The sequence below is a fragment of the Oxyura jamaicensis genome, chromosome 2 (assembly GCF_011077185.1).
Source record: "Oxyura jamaicensis isolate SHBP4307 breed ruddy duck chromosome 2, BPBGC_Ojam_1.0, whole genome shotgun sequence".
Classification (NCBI taxonomy): Eukaryota; Metazoa; Chordata; class Aves; order Anseriformes; family Anatidae; genus Oxyura; species Oxyura jamaicensis.
The window spans coordinates 78,364,346-78,379,346 of NC_048894.1; the positions used below are offsets into that span (position 1 = coordinate 78,364,346).

General features: G+C 38.6%; 1 protein-coding gene across 1 annotated transcript in view; it reads right to left on the bottom strand.

The window, feature by feature from the left end:
- Positions 1–1,379: 1,379 nt before the first annotated feature.
- The window catches only part of DROSHA (drosha ribonuclease III), a 68,339-nt gene continuing 54,717 nt past the window's right edge, over positions 1,380–15,001 (bottom strand). The window contains exons 25-32 of the mRNA XM_035316402.1: positions 14,824–14,981; positions 12,554–12,659; positions 9,035–9,176; positions 7,942–8,024; positions 7,727–7,830; positions 5,659–5,751; positions 4,841–4,887; positions 1,380–1,841 (exon numbers count right to left, since the gene is read on the bottom strand). Of these exons, the coding sequence (XP_035172293.1) occupies positions 1,711–1,841; positions 4,841–4,887; positions 5,659–5,751; positions 7,727–7,830; positions 7,942–8,024; positions 9,035–9,176; positions 12,554–12,659; positions 14,824–14,981 (864 nt within the window). The 3' untranslated portion in view covers positions 1,380–1,710. The remainder of the gene's footprint in view (positions 1,842–4,840; positions 4,888–5,658; positions 5,752–7,726; positions 7,831–7,941; positions 8,025–9,034; positions 9,177–12,553; positions 12,660–14,823; positions 14,982–15,001) is intronic.

Consider the following 15,001-nt stretch of genomic DNA (forward strand, 5'->3'; position numbering starts at 1 on the left):
TAAGCACGCTTCACGTTGCATGTATACAAAAATTGTGCTTATGAAAATACACACTGATTAGCCCAGAAGTGAAACTTTGGGAAGACAGGTATAGTCTGATCTTTTTTCAGCTACGCTTGAGTCTACTTTGGCACCTGCAATAAAGTGCTTTTAGTGATCTCCATTGCACAGCTACAAAAGGGTGCTCCAGACAACTCAAGTACTGGAAACTAGAGCTAGTAAACACTGCTCAGAGTAGCATGGCCACTGCGCAAAAGTTTTTTTTTTTTTTTTTTTTTTTTTTTTTTTTCTCTCCTCAGGAGCACTGCTTAAATCCTCTGGGCCAGATTCATGCATCCTTGCTCATCAATGTGCCTGGCTACCTTATCAAATATATCTGTTATTTGTACTAGTAAAGATGCATAAATGACTCAAATAGGAGCTGAAGCAGCCAGCAAGTGCAGAGTTCAGATTCAACATTTTTTTTGCTTATCAGAAAAGAAAGATGAAGAGATGACCCAACTACACAACAGATACAAAGGGACTGATCCAGCTCACAAGTCAGCACAACAGAAATGAATGGTTTGAAGCAGGCAAATTAAAAATACAAACAAACACCTAGGATGAAGCCAAGAGTCAGCTGGACAAAGCATCAATAGATTTGGAGGATATTCCATTATTTGGGAACATTCAAAGCTTTTCTAGAAGTGTTTTACAAAAGCCAGAGACTCCAAAAATCAAGAAACTGGATTGCATACATCAGTTGTCCAGGAGATCAGCAGACCAAGTTGGCCTGGACTTAAACTTGTACACTATCTATGAAGTACACTTCTGGAACGAATTCTGCCGTGCTATGAATACAATCAATTTTCAACAGACCTATCTAGAGCAGCATTTTTATGGAGCCTCTAATACACCATTTCTCTATCAGGGCTACCCTGGTACCTTCTGGACAAAGAAACCTGTTAAGGTAGACACCAGTTTGATAAAGCAGTAAGATGAGAATCAAACTAGTAAGTGTACATTTTATACATTCTCTGTTAAAAAAAAAATACACATTGGCATTCTCTTGCTTCAAGAGTACTATGTTATCCCCCACCCTTGAAGTTTCACAGTGTTGACTTAAGAAACACCTTTCACACATCTATATCACTTTCAAAGTATGGGTCCCACTGTTTAAAACCAAAGTGAGTATCTCCTTTACTTAAGATACTGTACCAATACATGTAAAAAGACCAGAAGTTTATGTCTGTGGTTTAGGAGAGTCAGGAAGTACATTTAGCAGCAAAACTGGAGTTAGGTACATACTTCAGTTCTCTGAATTAGTATGTCATAACACTTTCCCCCTCCACAAATGAGTTCACGTAACAACTGGCACAACAGCACTGGGACATAGGAGACACCTGTTACACAGCTTTTTCTCCTACAGACTTTTGAAATTAATACTTTATTATTTCATACAAGATAGTAAAAACAATAAAAATAATCCCACAAATTTTCATAAAAATTAAAACTTAAAAACAAATCTTATTGGGAAAAAGAACAAACTTGATGGTTAAAACCAAACTAACGAAACACTATATACAGACTTTAAAGCAGAGATTATGTTTTTCTGTTTGATATCAACAGGCACTCCTCATTCATCATCTGCAAGAAACTAGGTTAGGTCTCCATAGGCCACAGTCAGAGTTATTAGGTAAGTAAATATGCCACTGCTTCCGTGCCCTCCTTTTATTTCCTTGCTTCTTCGGTCTCATCTGGCTCTCTCTCTTGATGCTCTCTTTCCCACCTCATTTCTTTCAACTCTTGTCTGTATTTCCGTTCAATGAACCGTTTCTGATGGGCCATCTGGGGAAAGTTATCTGACACAAGGAAAAATATTTTATATTAATAAACAAACAGGCAACACAGAAAGCTTCTTTTTTTTAAAAAAAAAAAAAAAAGAAAGAAAAAAAGAAAAAAACTTTGATGAGATTAAGGGTTGGAGGGGAATAATGTTATTACCATTTTTACTCATTTCTATGAATCCATAGAAACAAGTGTTCTCTGTCATAAGACTTTGGTTTCTTTATGACTTCCACACCTGTTTCTCCTGCAACAAAATACTGCCAAATCCAATACACTCACAAAAATATATATATATATAAGATTCTGGTATAGCAACATGGCCAGGTATTACTTAGATTTTTACATTCAGTTCCCTTAGCAACAAGTGGTCAGTACTGAAAAGTGAATGAGTCTACTGTCAATGCTGTCAAGGTTTTTTTTTGCCTTGTTCTCACTCCAGAGAGCATAAGTCACTGGTTCCCAGCTCTTGTACAGGTGTTTCCATTATTATTTTAAACCATGCGGAATCTACTAGATGCCCCACATTATGGCAGGGTTCCTAATGGAAAAGTAATAGCATGGCAGAATAGATTGCAGTAAAATCCGTTCTTGAAAAAGTTAGCGCTTAGTTATGTGCCAGTACACAGGCTTAACATAGTTTATGAGCATGGGTGAGTGAAGACTGGATAAAATAGACTAGACACAGCTGAGGTGTTGGAGAAATAGCTAGGGGGTGGATACTTGTGATTTCAGACATTTGCTGCTTGGCTGGTACACAGGTATACTAGTGAGAAATGAAGCTGTAAAATCAGCTTATGCAATTGCTCTCTATTTGGTGCACATCTGGCAGAATACAGCATTTTCTGCATGACCAGGGCGCTGACATTCATCTATCTATGCTGCAGACAGCTGCTTGGACCTGCATCTCCAGCCAGTCTGAAAGCAAGAGGTGGCAGAGTGCATGGGAGCCTGTAGCTGGCAGCAAATCCTGCTGGGATCCTACGGCAACAGAGCTTTGGGAGCAGAATTAGCTACTTGTCTGCAGCTGAGACAAATGCAAAAGGTTGCTACATTGACCTTTAAAGCCATAAGCAAGTCTGAATATGTCTTAGCAAAGGATTGCTCTAGTTAGCTACCACAAGAGAATTCAGCTGAGGTTCCTCAGGGAGCGGCCCCTTGGCACCAAGAGAGATGGAGGCTCTGGGTGGTATTTCCCCCAGGAGAGTTTTCCTGTTCTTTCCAGGTCCCAGGCAACAAAGATTTTTTTCAGCTAGAGAACACAGTGTGGAAGCCACCTAATTTGCAGGAGTTTCTGGTAGAACAGAATGACTTTATTGCGATGTTTTATTGGCTGGCGAAATTTGTGTCTTCTTATAATGCTACAGGAATAAAAAGTTTCCTCATCAGTTATTCACAACTTCAGTATAGGAATGTATTCTTATTTAAAACAAAACGATCTAAACAAAAGCAAATTGTTTTTAAATTGTTGTTGTATTTAAAACTCCAGTGCTTTGTTTAATGGAGTTCTGGGAAATTTTGTTGCTCATGTGCACCATAAAACGAAAATTGTATTTTTGGCGCTGTGCCTGTAACGTGATTCTTTAAGAACTCTGCAAAACTCAGCTTGGTAGCAATCTGTTTATAGCCCATTTATGATGTGGAGAAGGAAATTTATATAACAAACTTATCACAACTGTCATATATATAAACAGGTATGTGAAAATGACTTTTACATGAAGTTAACTACTTATGCATTCATTCAGAAAGCACCCAAACAACTCCACAAATATACATACCAGAACAGATGCCCATTAGAACTATGGAGCCTCCATCTCTAAGGAGGGTCAAAAACTGACTGCCCAAGGACCTGAGAACATTACCTAACTGCAAAGTTGGGCCTGCTTTGAGGGGTAGCTGAAGCAGAGACCTCTAGAGATCTCTTCCTACCTATATATTATTCTACAGTATCCAAACAAAAACATGTCAGAAAAGAGAGGTGAGAAGTCCTTACACCGCTAGGAGATGAAGTTCACAGCTCTTTGAGGGGTGGTACTCTCACAAGGAAATAAAAAGAAAACTTCAGGAAGATTCTGCAATTATTCACTAGAGAAGTTGTGTCTTCTACTTGCCAAATTTACTGGTGAGGAGTCTACATCTAGCAAACGGATATGAAAATTCTGGTATCCCTGGAATTACAGGGATTCATTGTCTTCTGCAAGTTTTAAGCCCTGAGATTTCCACATGCAGGGAACAGATTAAAACCCTTGGGCAACTGAACAACTGCAGGCCTTTCAATCAAATGTAAAATGTACTTTAGTCTTTCTGCATAGAGAGCTTCTGCTGCACAAAATGCATGTCATTTATTTGCTTACAGTATTTGCACATCTGGCATTTTAACTCAACTGAAATTTTCATATAAGATGTTTGCATACGCTCACTCCTTTCATCTCTTACTCCATTGCAACACAAGACTGCTCCCATGCTGGCTTTCCTATGTGTCATTCTGAAAGATGCAAAGATCACTGGATCCTCAGCTGATATGAGCTGTTGTTAACAAGTAAGTATCAACGTACATTAGCTGGAGACCTACCTGTTAGATTTTAACCGAGCCTGCTATAAAATTTGCAATCAAAATTTATTTTTCGAAGTAGCAACTGAAAATTAATTTTCCTCCTCCCCCATATTAGAGTACGAGATAAGTCTGTTTGGTCTGACATTGAACTTATCCCATTGAGATTTTTTCCAAGCTTGAATATGCTATGAAACTTCATTGCACGTGGTTCCCTCTATGTCGTATTTACTGTAACATGCCAACTCCCTTTAAAGAATACCTATTGGTACCATTAACACCTCTTTTTACAACATTGCCTTGAAAGTACTGATTAGCAAACCTGTTGCTCAGAAGCTGACAGCATTCAACACAGCATTCACCTGCTGTGTTCAGTTTTGCTTCTCCACATAACCTGCACCTCACTTTAGTGAAGTCTAAGGATATAATCTAAAAATAGTTTTCTTTGTTGCCCAAATATCTTACATTTTTCAAGTGCATCCATTGCAGCTCCCATTTCTGCTTGCTGAATACTGTGAAAGCCAAACAAAAACATGTTAAACATAGAATCATAGTATCATTTAGGTTATATAAGACCTCTGAGATCATCAAGTATATGATTTAACTTGCAAAGAATAAACTAAAGTATATAACAAAGTTACTGCTCAGTAGTAAAACTCTTTGGAAAACCACTAGCCAGTAACGCCCAGAGTATATATCAGCCTTTCCATAAATATGTGAGCAACAGTACCACAGCTCCAGTGGAATATTTTAAACTCTGACCAATAACACTAACAGAATATTCTACTTCATTCTTTGCTGAAACATTTGTTTTGACCCAAGAAAAAAAAGGAACAAAATTTGGTAACACCAAATGGGCTTACGGTTGAAGTCTGCAATTCCTGAAGACGCCAATACAAAAACAAATGAAAGGGGTAATATCAGAAAAAATGTTAAGAGCCTCGCACCCCTACCTTTCCAGCTTAAGTTGAAAAATAGTCTAGCAGTAAAGCCACAGATGATGTTGCTGTTTCCTGCAAGCTGTTCTGCAGTTTCCATTCTGAGAGCCACAAGCAGGGTATTATAGCTAGCCACCTTGTTCTTAAAAGCTAAAGACGCCAAAGTATACAACATAAAACCCTTCAGGTATTCCCAAAGCAGAAACTCAGAATGACTTGAGGAAGGCTCCACAGTTTTCATCTTCTAAGGTCAACCAGACTCTTAGCTGTCTTTGTGGTTGGCTATTTTGGATACCACCACAGTCAAACTTCAACAATATGCAATTAATATTTTTTTTACTATACCTTGGACCTTTACCACATCCTATTCTTTCCCCTTTGAAATAAACTGCTACTGTGTATGTCCTGGCATGAGATGGTCCCACTGTCTGTAGAGTCCTGAAATGAGAGACATGATTTATTCAGGCAGGAAGTATTAAAAAGCAGAACCTGTCAGTGGCACATACATCACCAAGCTCTCAGCCTGGTAAATACACTTTGTGGAACTAGCACATAGCAAGGAACAAGAGTTGAAGGATGGCTGTATAAGTTACGTTAACCCAGAGATTGCCAGGATGGTGCACACACAATAAAAAGGAGCAATTTACATAAAATGCATCTCATTTATATTGAGTATACTTATTCCTCCAGGTTCAGTCAAGGAGCACTACATGAAAATTAAAACAACCTATAGGCAAAAATGCACACAAAATGCTGAAACACTGAATACACTTGGAATAAAATTACTTAAATTGCATGTGGTTGTGCAATTGCAAATAATCACACCAATATGATTGCATGCACTAAAATTTTATAAAATTTTAGTCCTTGAGAGTTGTACAGTTAGCAAGTACTTTATACCGGGCATAGCACACCTCTCCACATTGTGAATTATCACGGTAATTTTCCATCAGCTTTGAAAAGTTACAGTTTATCACAAAAAAACAAAAACAAACAAACAAAAAAAACAACTTTCAATTTGAGCTAAAGTCTAGGACATGCATCAACAATCACCTACTGTAGAAAAAGATAATTCCCTAGACATACAATGAGTGTTTCTTCTGCTGTCTCTTCTTCCTGTCCCAAATCTCTCCCTGCTGTCAGCTTGAGTGCTGTCCACTACCTTGTTTCTTTTTGGAAGGAGTACCTATTTCACATCAATGTTTAAAGTATCTAGCTATAGTACTCTGTGTGCTGCATAACTAACATGAGCAAATAGAAGCAACCCCAAATTTAAAAGCAATACTGATGACTGCACTGAAACAGAACCCCAAGAAAAGGTATTTAACAAGATAATAGTGAGATAAATAAACTTTACTACAGAAATCAATTTATCATCAAATCAAAACACACACTTGTTATCTGATACGCAGTGGGTTTTTACAAGAATCAGACATCATTTCTTTTGTATTGATGTCCCTCACTCAAGATAAAGGTGAGCCCTCACAGAGACCCTAAGGAGTCGGGTTTCCAGTGTATCTATCGGTTACAGCGTTGAAACAATCATATTTCTGAAGAGCACTGTTTCTCACTGAATCACTACATTTCATTGAAAACTTCACTTCCATACATGCGACAAATGAAGACTTTCATTCTTCATGCCTTTTTAATATACTAATCCTAACAACACAAGCCTTGAACTTTCTTAGCCTCTCTCTCTTCTTTTGGGGGCTAACTTTGCACTCATCCCTGCATAATTGGGTGGATATGGATGCAGTATACAATCTTAAATTTTATTATTGCCTGCGAAGCAGCTAGTATGCTATTTTACAACTGTTTACAAAAGAGAAGGAAGGTCCATCCCATCCAGCTTCAGGTATCTAAGTGAGGTGTCCAAGTTGAGATTCATAGCCCTAAGCTCTCCTATCACTATACTGGAAGACAGACACAAGACAAGGCGTATTGCACAGCGAGCGTCCAACAACTGTTACCCTTCAAATGCATCCAGCTGTGGATTACCAACAACCTACAATCATTTATGTTTCCACAGGGATGTAGAGAAATTTCATACTACTGAAAAATAGAATGGAGGTATCTTGACTTCATATCCAAACACCCACTGTTCGATTCATTCCATATAAAATACTCATTCCTTACATTAAAGGAGGAACAAATATAGAACGATGCCAATGAAATATTCCATCAAACATACATCAAATGTAATGTTTTCCCCTCAAACTGTAAAAGATAAAAACGCTTTATAATTCTGTGATGGCTTAAAACATATAAAACTTGTAAAACAATAGTTCAACATTTTCCACTTTCAGATAGTTGACTGGAGGGCTATGAGGAAAACAAGGTGTTTAAACACATCTTCCTCCATATAAAATAAAGATTGATATTTAGCTGGTAGCTGTGAGATGCTGGTTCTTACTTGTAAAGAGGAATGTCTGGTTCTTTTCCTTCTGTTCTGAGAGTCAAGCAGCACTGCTGAAGCTGAGATTTAGGGTCATTCCAATCTTGATTTAAAATGAATTCCTGTAAGAAGTTCACAAAGAAGATTATAGTTGAGAGATTGTGATAGGAGTCCAAAACACCATGTGCTAAAATTCAGTAGTGGTAGGAATGTAGGAAACTGACTGGTCTTACCTTTAGCCGTGGAAAAAAGCATACATTCATGAAAGTGTGAACATATTCCAAATCTTTATCAATGTATAGGGCAGCAATAAATGCTGGGGGGAAGGAGAAAAAAAAAAAAAGGCACTGTTATTTATCCACGGAGAATGTTAATGGCTTGCACTTTTAGAAACAAATATTTCTGAGTACTCTAAAGACATACTGAATTATGTTTCACAGCAGTGATCTGAGGAGGGTATTACTGTCTTGCACATACAAGAAAAAATAAAGTTGACCAAGAGACTAACTGACTTACCCAAATCCACTCAGTGGATTTAAAGACTTAAAAAAAACACTCAGCTCTTAATCTCACATTTTAACCAGCAAGCCATGGCTACTTACTAATAAATTGCTACTGGGTACTATGAAAACTATTTTATATCTAAACCACTACTGTTTGCGTGCAATTTCATTTTGCTAAGAGATCTTGGCAAAAGCCAAGGAAGTCTGAATGGCTCACAAAATATATCAAAATATACAAGATACAGATTAATTTTCTTTGCATAATATTGATCATTGTTTCCACTTCCTTTGGGGGAAAAAAAAAAGTAGCACACACTTTCATAAACAGACAGAAAAATCATTTAATTTCTGTGGAGCTTCCCCTTTAGTGGAATGACTATTTTGAAACCTGCTAAAGTGTAGTTAAATGGACCACAAAAAAATTCACGTCCTGATGGTACTACTTTCTTCCCATAGGACCAGGAACATATTACTGAAACATTGAAACTGCTGTTAAACAGCTTGACTCGATGACAAGTTTTAACTTCCAAGTTTTAACTTCCAAGACATTCTTTTGACCCAGTCATCATGACCACCATGGCCATCATTTCTATGCCTACAATTTTGTATCTGCGATTACACCTTCCTCATGCTTATGTACAAACTTCAAAAATGTAGGCTAGTGTTCAAAAACTTGGTGTGCAGAGGTATAGTCATAATTTATTTGAAAAACTGAATGTACATTTTTAATAATGATCTGAGCAATTTCTGATGGTTTTCTTAAATAAGCCCCGAGGATAAGAAAGTTGCATAATCACTAAGCTGTTATAACACACTAACTCACATTCCAAGAGATCAGCCAAAGTCTTAGTTCGAAGAGCTACAGGTCTTTTCGTCTTGTCATTAGTGATGGCAAACTCTTGCATTCCCAGCTCTTCTGCCACTTTGGCCTGTGTCCTGTTGTTCACCAAAGAACTTCTCAACAGCTGCAAGAGAAAAAAGTTTCATTCAATGTTAACAATTAGCGATGCCAAACTATAAAAGGTAGGATGAGCTGGGGGGAGGTTTGTTTTATTTTTTAATCCTTGCTGCCTCTCACTTCCCAGTCTGAGAATGTTTCAGCACACCTCAAATGATTTATGCACACATGCATTTTCTACCACTGATTTTTCCCTTCTCACCAATTTGTTCTCTAGATATATTCCTTCTATAAATAAGTCTTGCATTTACAGTGTTTTTTCTTGTGAGATTCTTTGCATTCATATGCCATCTCTTCATCAGTCCTATACTTCTTCAACTAATCTACATTCTTCTAGTCTAAGTAATGCACAAAGTTGTACACATTTATTCTATATAAAGTACAAATGTATGATATTTTGAAGCCTACATAACAGTCTCCATTGTCCACTACATTACATTAGTGTAATGTAACATTGCTCTACTGAAGGCACAATAGCTGAATTGATGAATCCCTGATGAAAATCTGGCTCTAACATTTTCAATACATGATAATGTCCAGGACACCTGGTTTCCCAGCAGAGCCCCATAAGAGCTTACCCCTGACTCTAGGCAGATTGCTAAATTAGCAATCTAATCAGAGCTCTGTCAAAGATACAATCTGGCCCAGCCTAAAGGAGTATTTTGGTATTTCAGATTTTTGTTAAATTTTCTGAACCCATGGTTAAGGTGAGCTTTGTGTTTGTGGATTTTAATTTTCTTCTTTAAATGAAACAGCGTATTTTAATAATTTGGGGATATTCTGAGAAAAATGCCTCTCTTCCACTGCTTATATTTAAACCAGAGTTGAGAAGCTGCATGCAATGTAGCTTCTTTTGTCTTCCATATCACATTTGCACAGCTTATTAGATCCAAGTTATATGCTACCTGGCTCCAGAACGTCAACTGAGCTTATGAAAATCAAGATTTATTCACTGCACTTGATACTTCATCTCTGACAACAGATAAATAAAGAACAATATGTTCATAATTTGTTTGGCAATGATGTATGAAGCAGATACTTGCAACTTGATCTTCATAAACTAGGCAGACTGCAGAAAGGATTACTACCAGCCCTCCTAACCTGTGCTTAAACTCATCTTCTGCTTGTTCCTTTCCAAAAGCCTTCTTTTCCCCTCCCCCTCCCCCCCATAAGATACTCTTCCCAACCAAATCCTAACTACAACATGCAACCTATGAGACAGAAATGTGGTATCATGTGAGGAAAATCCATTTCTTGCAATGGGAGAAGCAGGATCTCTTTTGCTGTATTTACAGAGAATTTATTTTGACAGGATTCACATCCATTATTAGCACTATCATAAGTGATCCACATACACACTAGATTAGAAAATTAGCAAATTAGAGATGGCAAGAACCACTTACCCATCTAGCACTATGGTTCTCAACTTATTCCATATTAAAACTTGCTTCTTCTATAAGTGGAATCTAGCAATAAGCTCAATTCCTCTTTGTGATACAGCGAGGACCTCAATTCTAATAAAAAATGAGTTGTTTTTCTTCCACCTTCACACAGCATACTGCTACCCATGACTGTAGCATAAGTTAGCACTGGGGAAGTATCTTCCAGTAGCCAACAAAATTTCATTCTATTTTTTGACAGATCACTTGGCTATCTCAGAATATGCATACAAGATTACATTCTCCTTTCCTTGTTCTTACATATAGTTAATTTACAGACCTCTCTTCACACGTAATCACTACACACTGGGAGGCCTCTGCATTGCCAGTCAAGTGGTATCTTCCCATCCTTTATCAATGTTGTCTTCAACAGACACCACCCATCTGATGCTCCCTTATTATTTCCAAACACCTCAAGTCAAGAGGATAAAAGAACCCAGAGTATGCTGTTTCTCTTCAGATCCTACATCAGTCTCCCTCCACTTCACAAGTCTCATTTCATTTGCCCTCGTATTTGAGACATCCAAAGACTATTTTCTTTTTCACTGCATGCACATCCCCAGAATTTAAATTTTATTCTAGGCTTTGCCTACCTCTCTGTCATTATGTATTTTCAGCATCCCTTCCACTCTTTGTAGTTTCCCCTAAATCTTGGGCAATGTGCAGCTTGTTCTACTTGCCAACTCACTTATCATTAAATTAAGCAACACAGTGATGTTCTGATCGTTGTTTTGAGTATTTATACCCATTAATAGCAACACTTTATGTCCTTCCTGCCAAATATTTTTGGAAGATTTATCTTACTATAACAACACTGATGCATACGTTCTTAAAAGTCACCTACAAAGGAAAACAATGCCAGTCTTGGATTTCTGCCTTATGCTTTTGTTTCTTCTGTAAAGAATGAATATGACAAGGCCCCTTCTAATTTTTACATCACAAGTTCAGGCTTCATCAACTGCTTCTCCTCAATGGGGCAGAAGAATTCACGCAAATGTAAATGACACTTAAGAAATAGTGAGGGAAAATGAAAATGACTTAATTAGAGCACATACTTTGTCTTTTCTGTAAACACTTAAGTGGTATTTTCTTCAAAACACACTGCTTTGTCGGAGACTTATCAGCACCATCCCTTCACTGATTTGCAAAAACCACTCCCATTAGCTAAGAAATTTATAGTGTTACTTAATTTGAACTAGAGAACTTGTCATATATTCTTAATACATGTATCACTTTTTTATTCCAATCAGGACTTGAAAACTAAGAAAAAATTAGAAAGCTTAAGAAAAATGTGTTCCTCTCATACTGCCTAGCTACAGCACTAAAGGCATCAGTCAATCAGGAAACCACTACATATATTACAACCCTACATCTAAAGTAATGTAAGTAACTGAAAGATCCCCAGACTAGGTTGTTCAGAGCATGGACAAGAAATGCTGAAAGGTTACCATAATCAGCAGCAGACAACTAACAATATTAAAACTAAATTCAAAAGTTATTATAGGAGCTCCAAATTAAAATCAATAGGAAAATGTAGTAAAATAGATTGTAAAAATGTCTTATCTTGACAGATAACCCTGCTTGGTTTTAGGTTCAAAGGATTAGAAGTCATGAATAAAAGTCATGTGATGTGCCTGTTTAAATAAATGGTTTGAAAACCTCTTGTTAAACATGAACTAGTCTTATCTCCCAAGTTTGTAACTGACATCCTTAAAAAATATTGATCCATTTCACAAGCAACAAAAATTATTGCACTGGGCTCACGAATCACCTTTTCCTATTCATTGCAGAGCTCGTGACTTAAAATTAACAAAGTCTTATTAAGAGCAGTGGTTGCTTGGACTTCTTTTATTAATCAAATCCAGAACAATTCACTAGCGGCTCCTATAATTTCAGTCTGCATCCCACACTTGCTCTCTCAGAGCATGATTGATGGCAGTCTCACCGTTAAGTGCCCTTCATGATGATCAGGGAAATGTATGAATAAATACTCTGTGGCTACCAGCTGCATTATGGAGTCACCCAGGAATTCCATCCTCTGATTGTGGCCTCTGAAAAATGAGACATCAATGCAGCAAAATCAATAAGCACTCAAGGAGGAAAAAACAAAACCAGCATGCACACACAAATTAAAATAAAGAGTGATCTGAAAGTGAGCCTCACTCATTTTTGAACACACTTAAGACAAATTTCCTGAGTTAACCAGGTGAGATGAAAACACAACAAACTGTTGTAATACTGACTTTGAGGAGGAAAGCAAATCAAAGTAGCTACAGATAAACACAGTTTTTAGATCACATATCTAGGACTAATTGAAGAAGATCAGTTGAAATCAGGTTTGTGATGGGATAAGGTCTCTACCTGTAACTTCGTAAAAACAAGCAAACTAATGAACCATAGAATGCTTTGGGTTGGAAGGGATCCTTAAGGATCATCCAGTTCCAACCCCACTGCCATGGACAGGGACACCTCCCACCAGACCAGGTTGCCCAAAGCCCCATCCAGCCTGGTCTTGAGCACCTCCAGGGATGGGGCATCCACAGCTTCTCTGGGCAGCCTGTGTCAGTGCCTCACCACCCTGAGTGAAGAATTCCTTTCTAATATCTAACCTGAATCTACCCTCTTTTAGTTTAAAGTCATTTGTTCCATCACTACACTCCGTGATAGCTTTTCCTCTACATTCTCTCTTCAGCTTTCCTGTAGGCCTCCTTTAGGTACTGGAAGGCCACTGTTAGGTCTCCCCAGAGCCCTCTCTTCTCCAGGCTGAACAACCCCAACTCTCTGAGCCTGTTTTTCATAGGTGAGGTGCTCCAGCCCTTTGGTCATCCCCATGGCCCTCCTCTGGGCTCATTCCAACAGGTCCACATCCTTCTTATGTTAGGGAAACCCAGAGCTGTGTGAAGGACTCCAGGTGGGGGTCTCAAAAGAGCATAACAGAAAAATCACCTCCCTCACCCTGCTGGCCACACTCGTTCTCATGCAGCCCAGGACACGGTTGGCTTTCTAGGCTTAAGCACACATTGCTGGCTCACGTTGAGCTTCTCATCAACCACCATCCCTAGGTCTCCACCTGGGCATTGAACTGTTGACTGTAACACTGAGTGCGACCATCCAGCCAATTCCTTGTCCACTGAGTGGTCCATCCACCAAATCCAAGTCTCCCCAATTCAGAGATAAGAATGTTGTGTGGGACTGTCAAATGCTTTGCACAAGTCCAGGTAGATGACATCAGTTGCCTTCCCCTGTCCACCAATGCTGTAACCCCGTCATAGAAAGCCACATGTCAGGCACGATTTGCCCTTAGTGAAGCCACACTGACTGTCACCAATCACCTTCTTATTTTCTATCTTATTTTCTATCCTTAGCATAGTTTTCAAGAGGATCTGCTCCATGATTTTGCTGGGCATGGAGGTGAGTCTGGCTGGCCTGTAGCTCCCTGCTGGGTTTTCCTTTTTTTTTTTTTTTTTAATCAATTTTAAAGACATGGGCTATGTTTCCCCTCTTCCAGTCAGATTTCAGATTGCCATGACTTCTCAAATACAATGGATAGTGGCTTAGCACCTTCTCTATCTGCAAGCTCCCTCAGGACCAGTGGATGAACCTCATCCAGTCCCATGGATTTGTGCACCTTCAGGTTCCTTAGATGGTCTTGAACCTGATCTTCTCCTGCAGTGGGCTGTACTTGCAGTGATTTCAATAGAGAAATATCTGTTCATTCACAAGAAATAAAATGATCAGGGTTTAAACCCATATTAGATGCTGGACTGGATATGCACTGGCACAACACTATTTCCTTTGTCACAGTATCTTGCAGCTCTAGTCAGCGACCCAAGCCTACTACATGTTCAGGTGCTATACATATAATATAATACAAGGTCTGTAGCAGGCCCAAAAAACAGGACTTTTTTCTCTGCCCAAATGTAAATTCAAGTGTGTTCTGCTACGGTGTCAGGAATGCTGTCCCAGAGTCAATGATGCAGGAAGCTCAGATGATACACCAGCACGGTTCTTTAACACACTTGTAATTCCCAAGTTACCCACTATTGACTACTATCAGAGACAGTACACCAAGACAGGCAGACTGACAAACATAGCTATTCTCTCTTCTGAAGAAGAGATGGAAAGAACATCTAGAGTTTGTTCGCAAACGAAGTAATTTGGGATACTAACAGCAGGGCCAACAGAGCTATACAAGGGCTCTTGCCACATACTCACAGAGTCAGGTGGTTAAAGCCTACTGTCCTCAGAGTGAACGCACGTGCTAGAAGCCGAACGTGTGTAAAGATGACTCCAATTGCCTCCTCAAACTCCGTAAGCTTTTGAAGAACTGGAGATGTCTCAATAAGTTGCCTGTCAGTATTAGACTCTTGCAGCTGTAAATAAAATGAAGAGC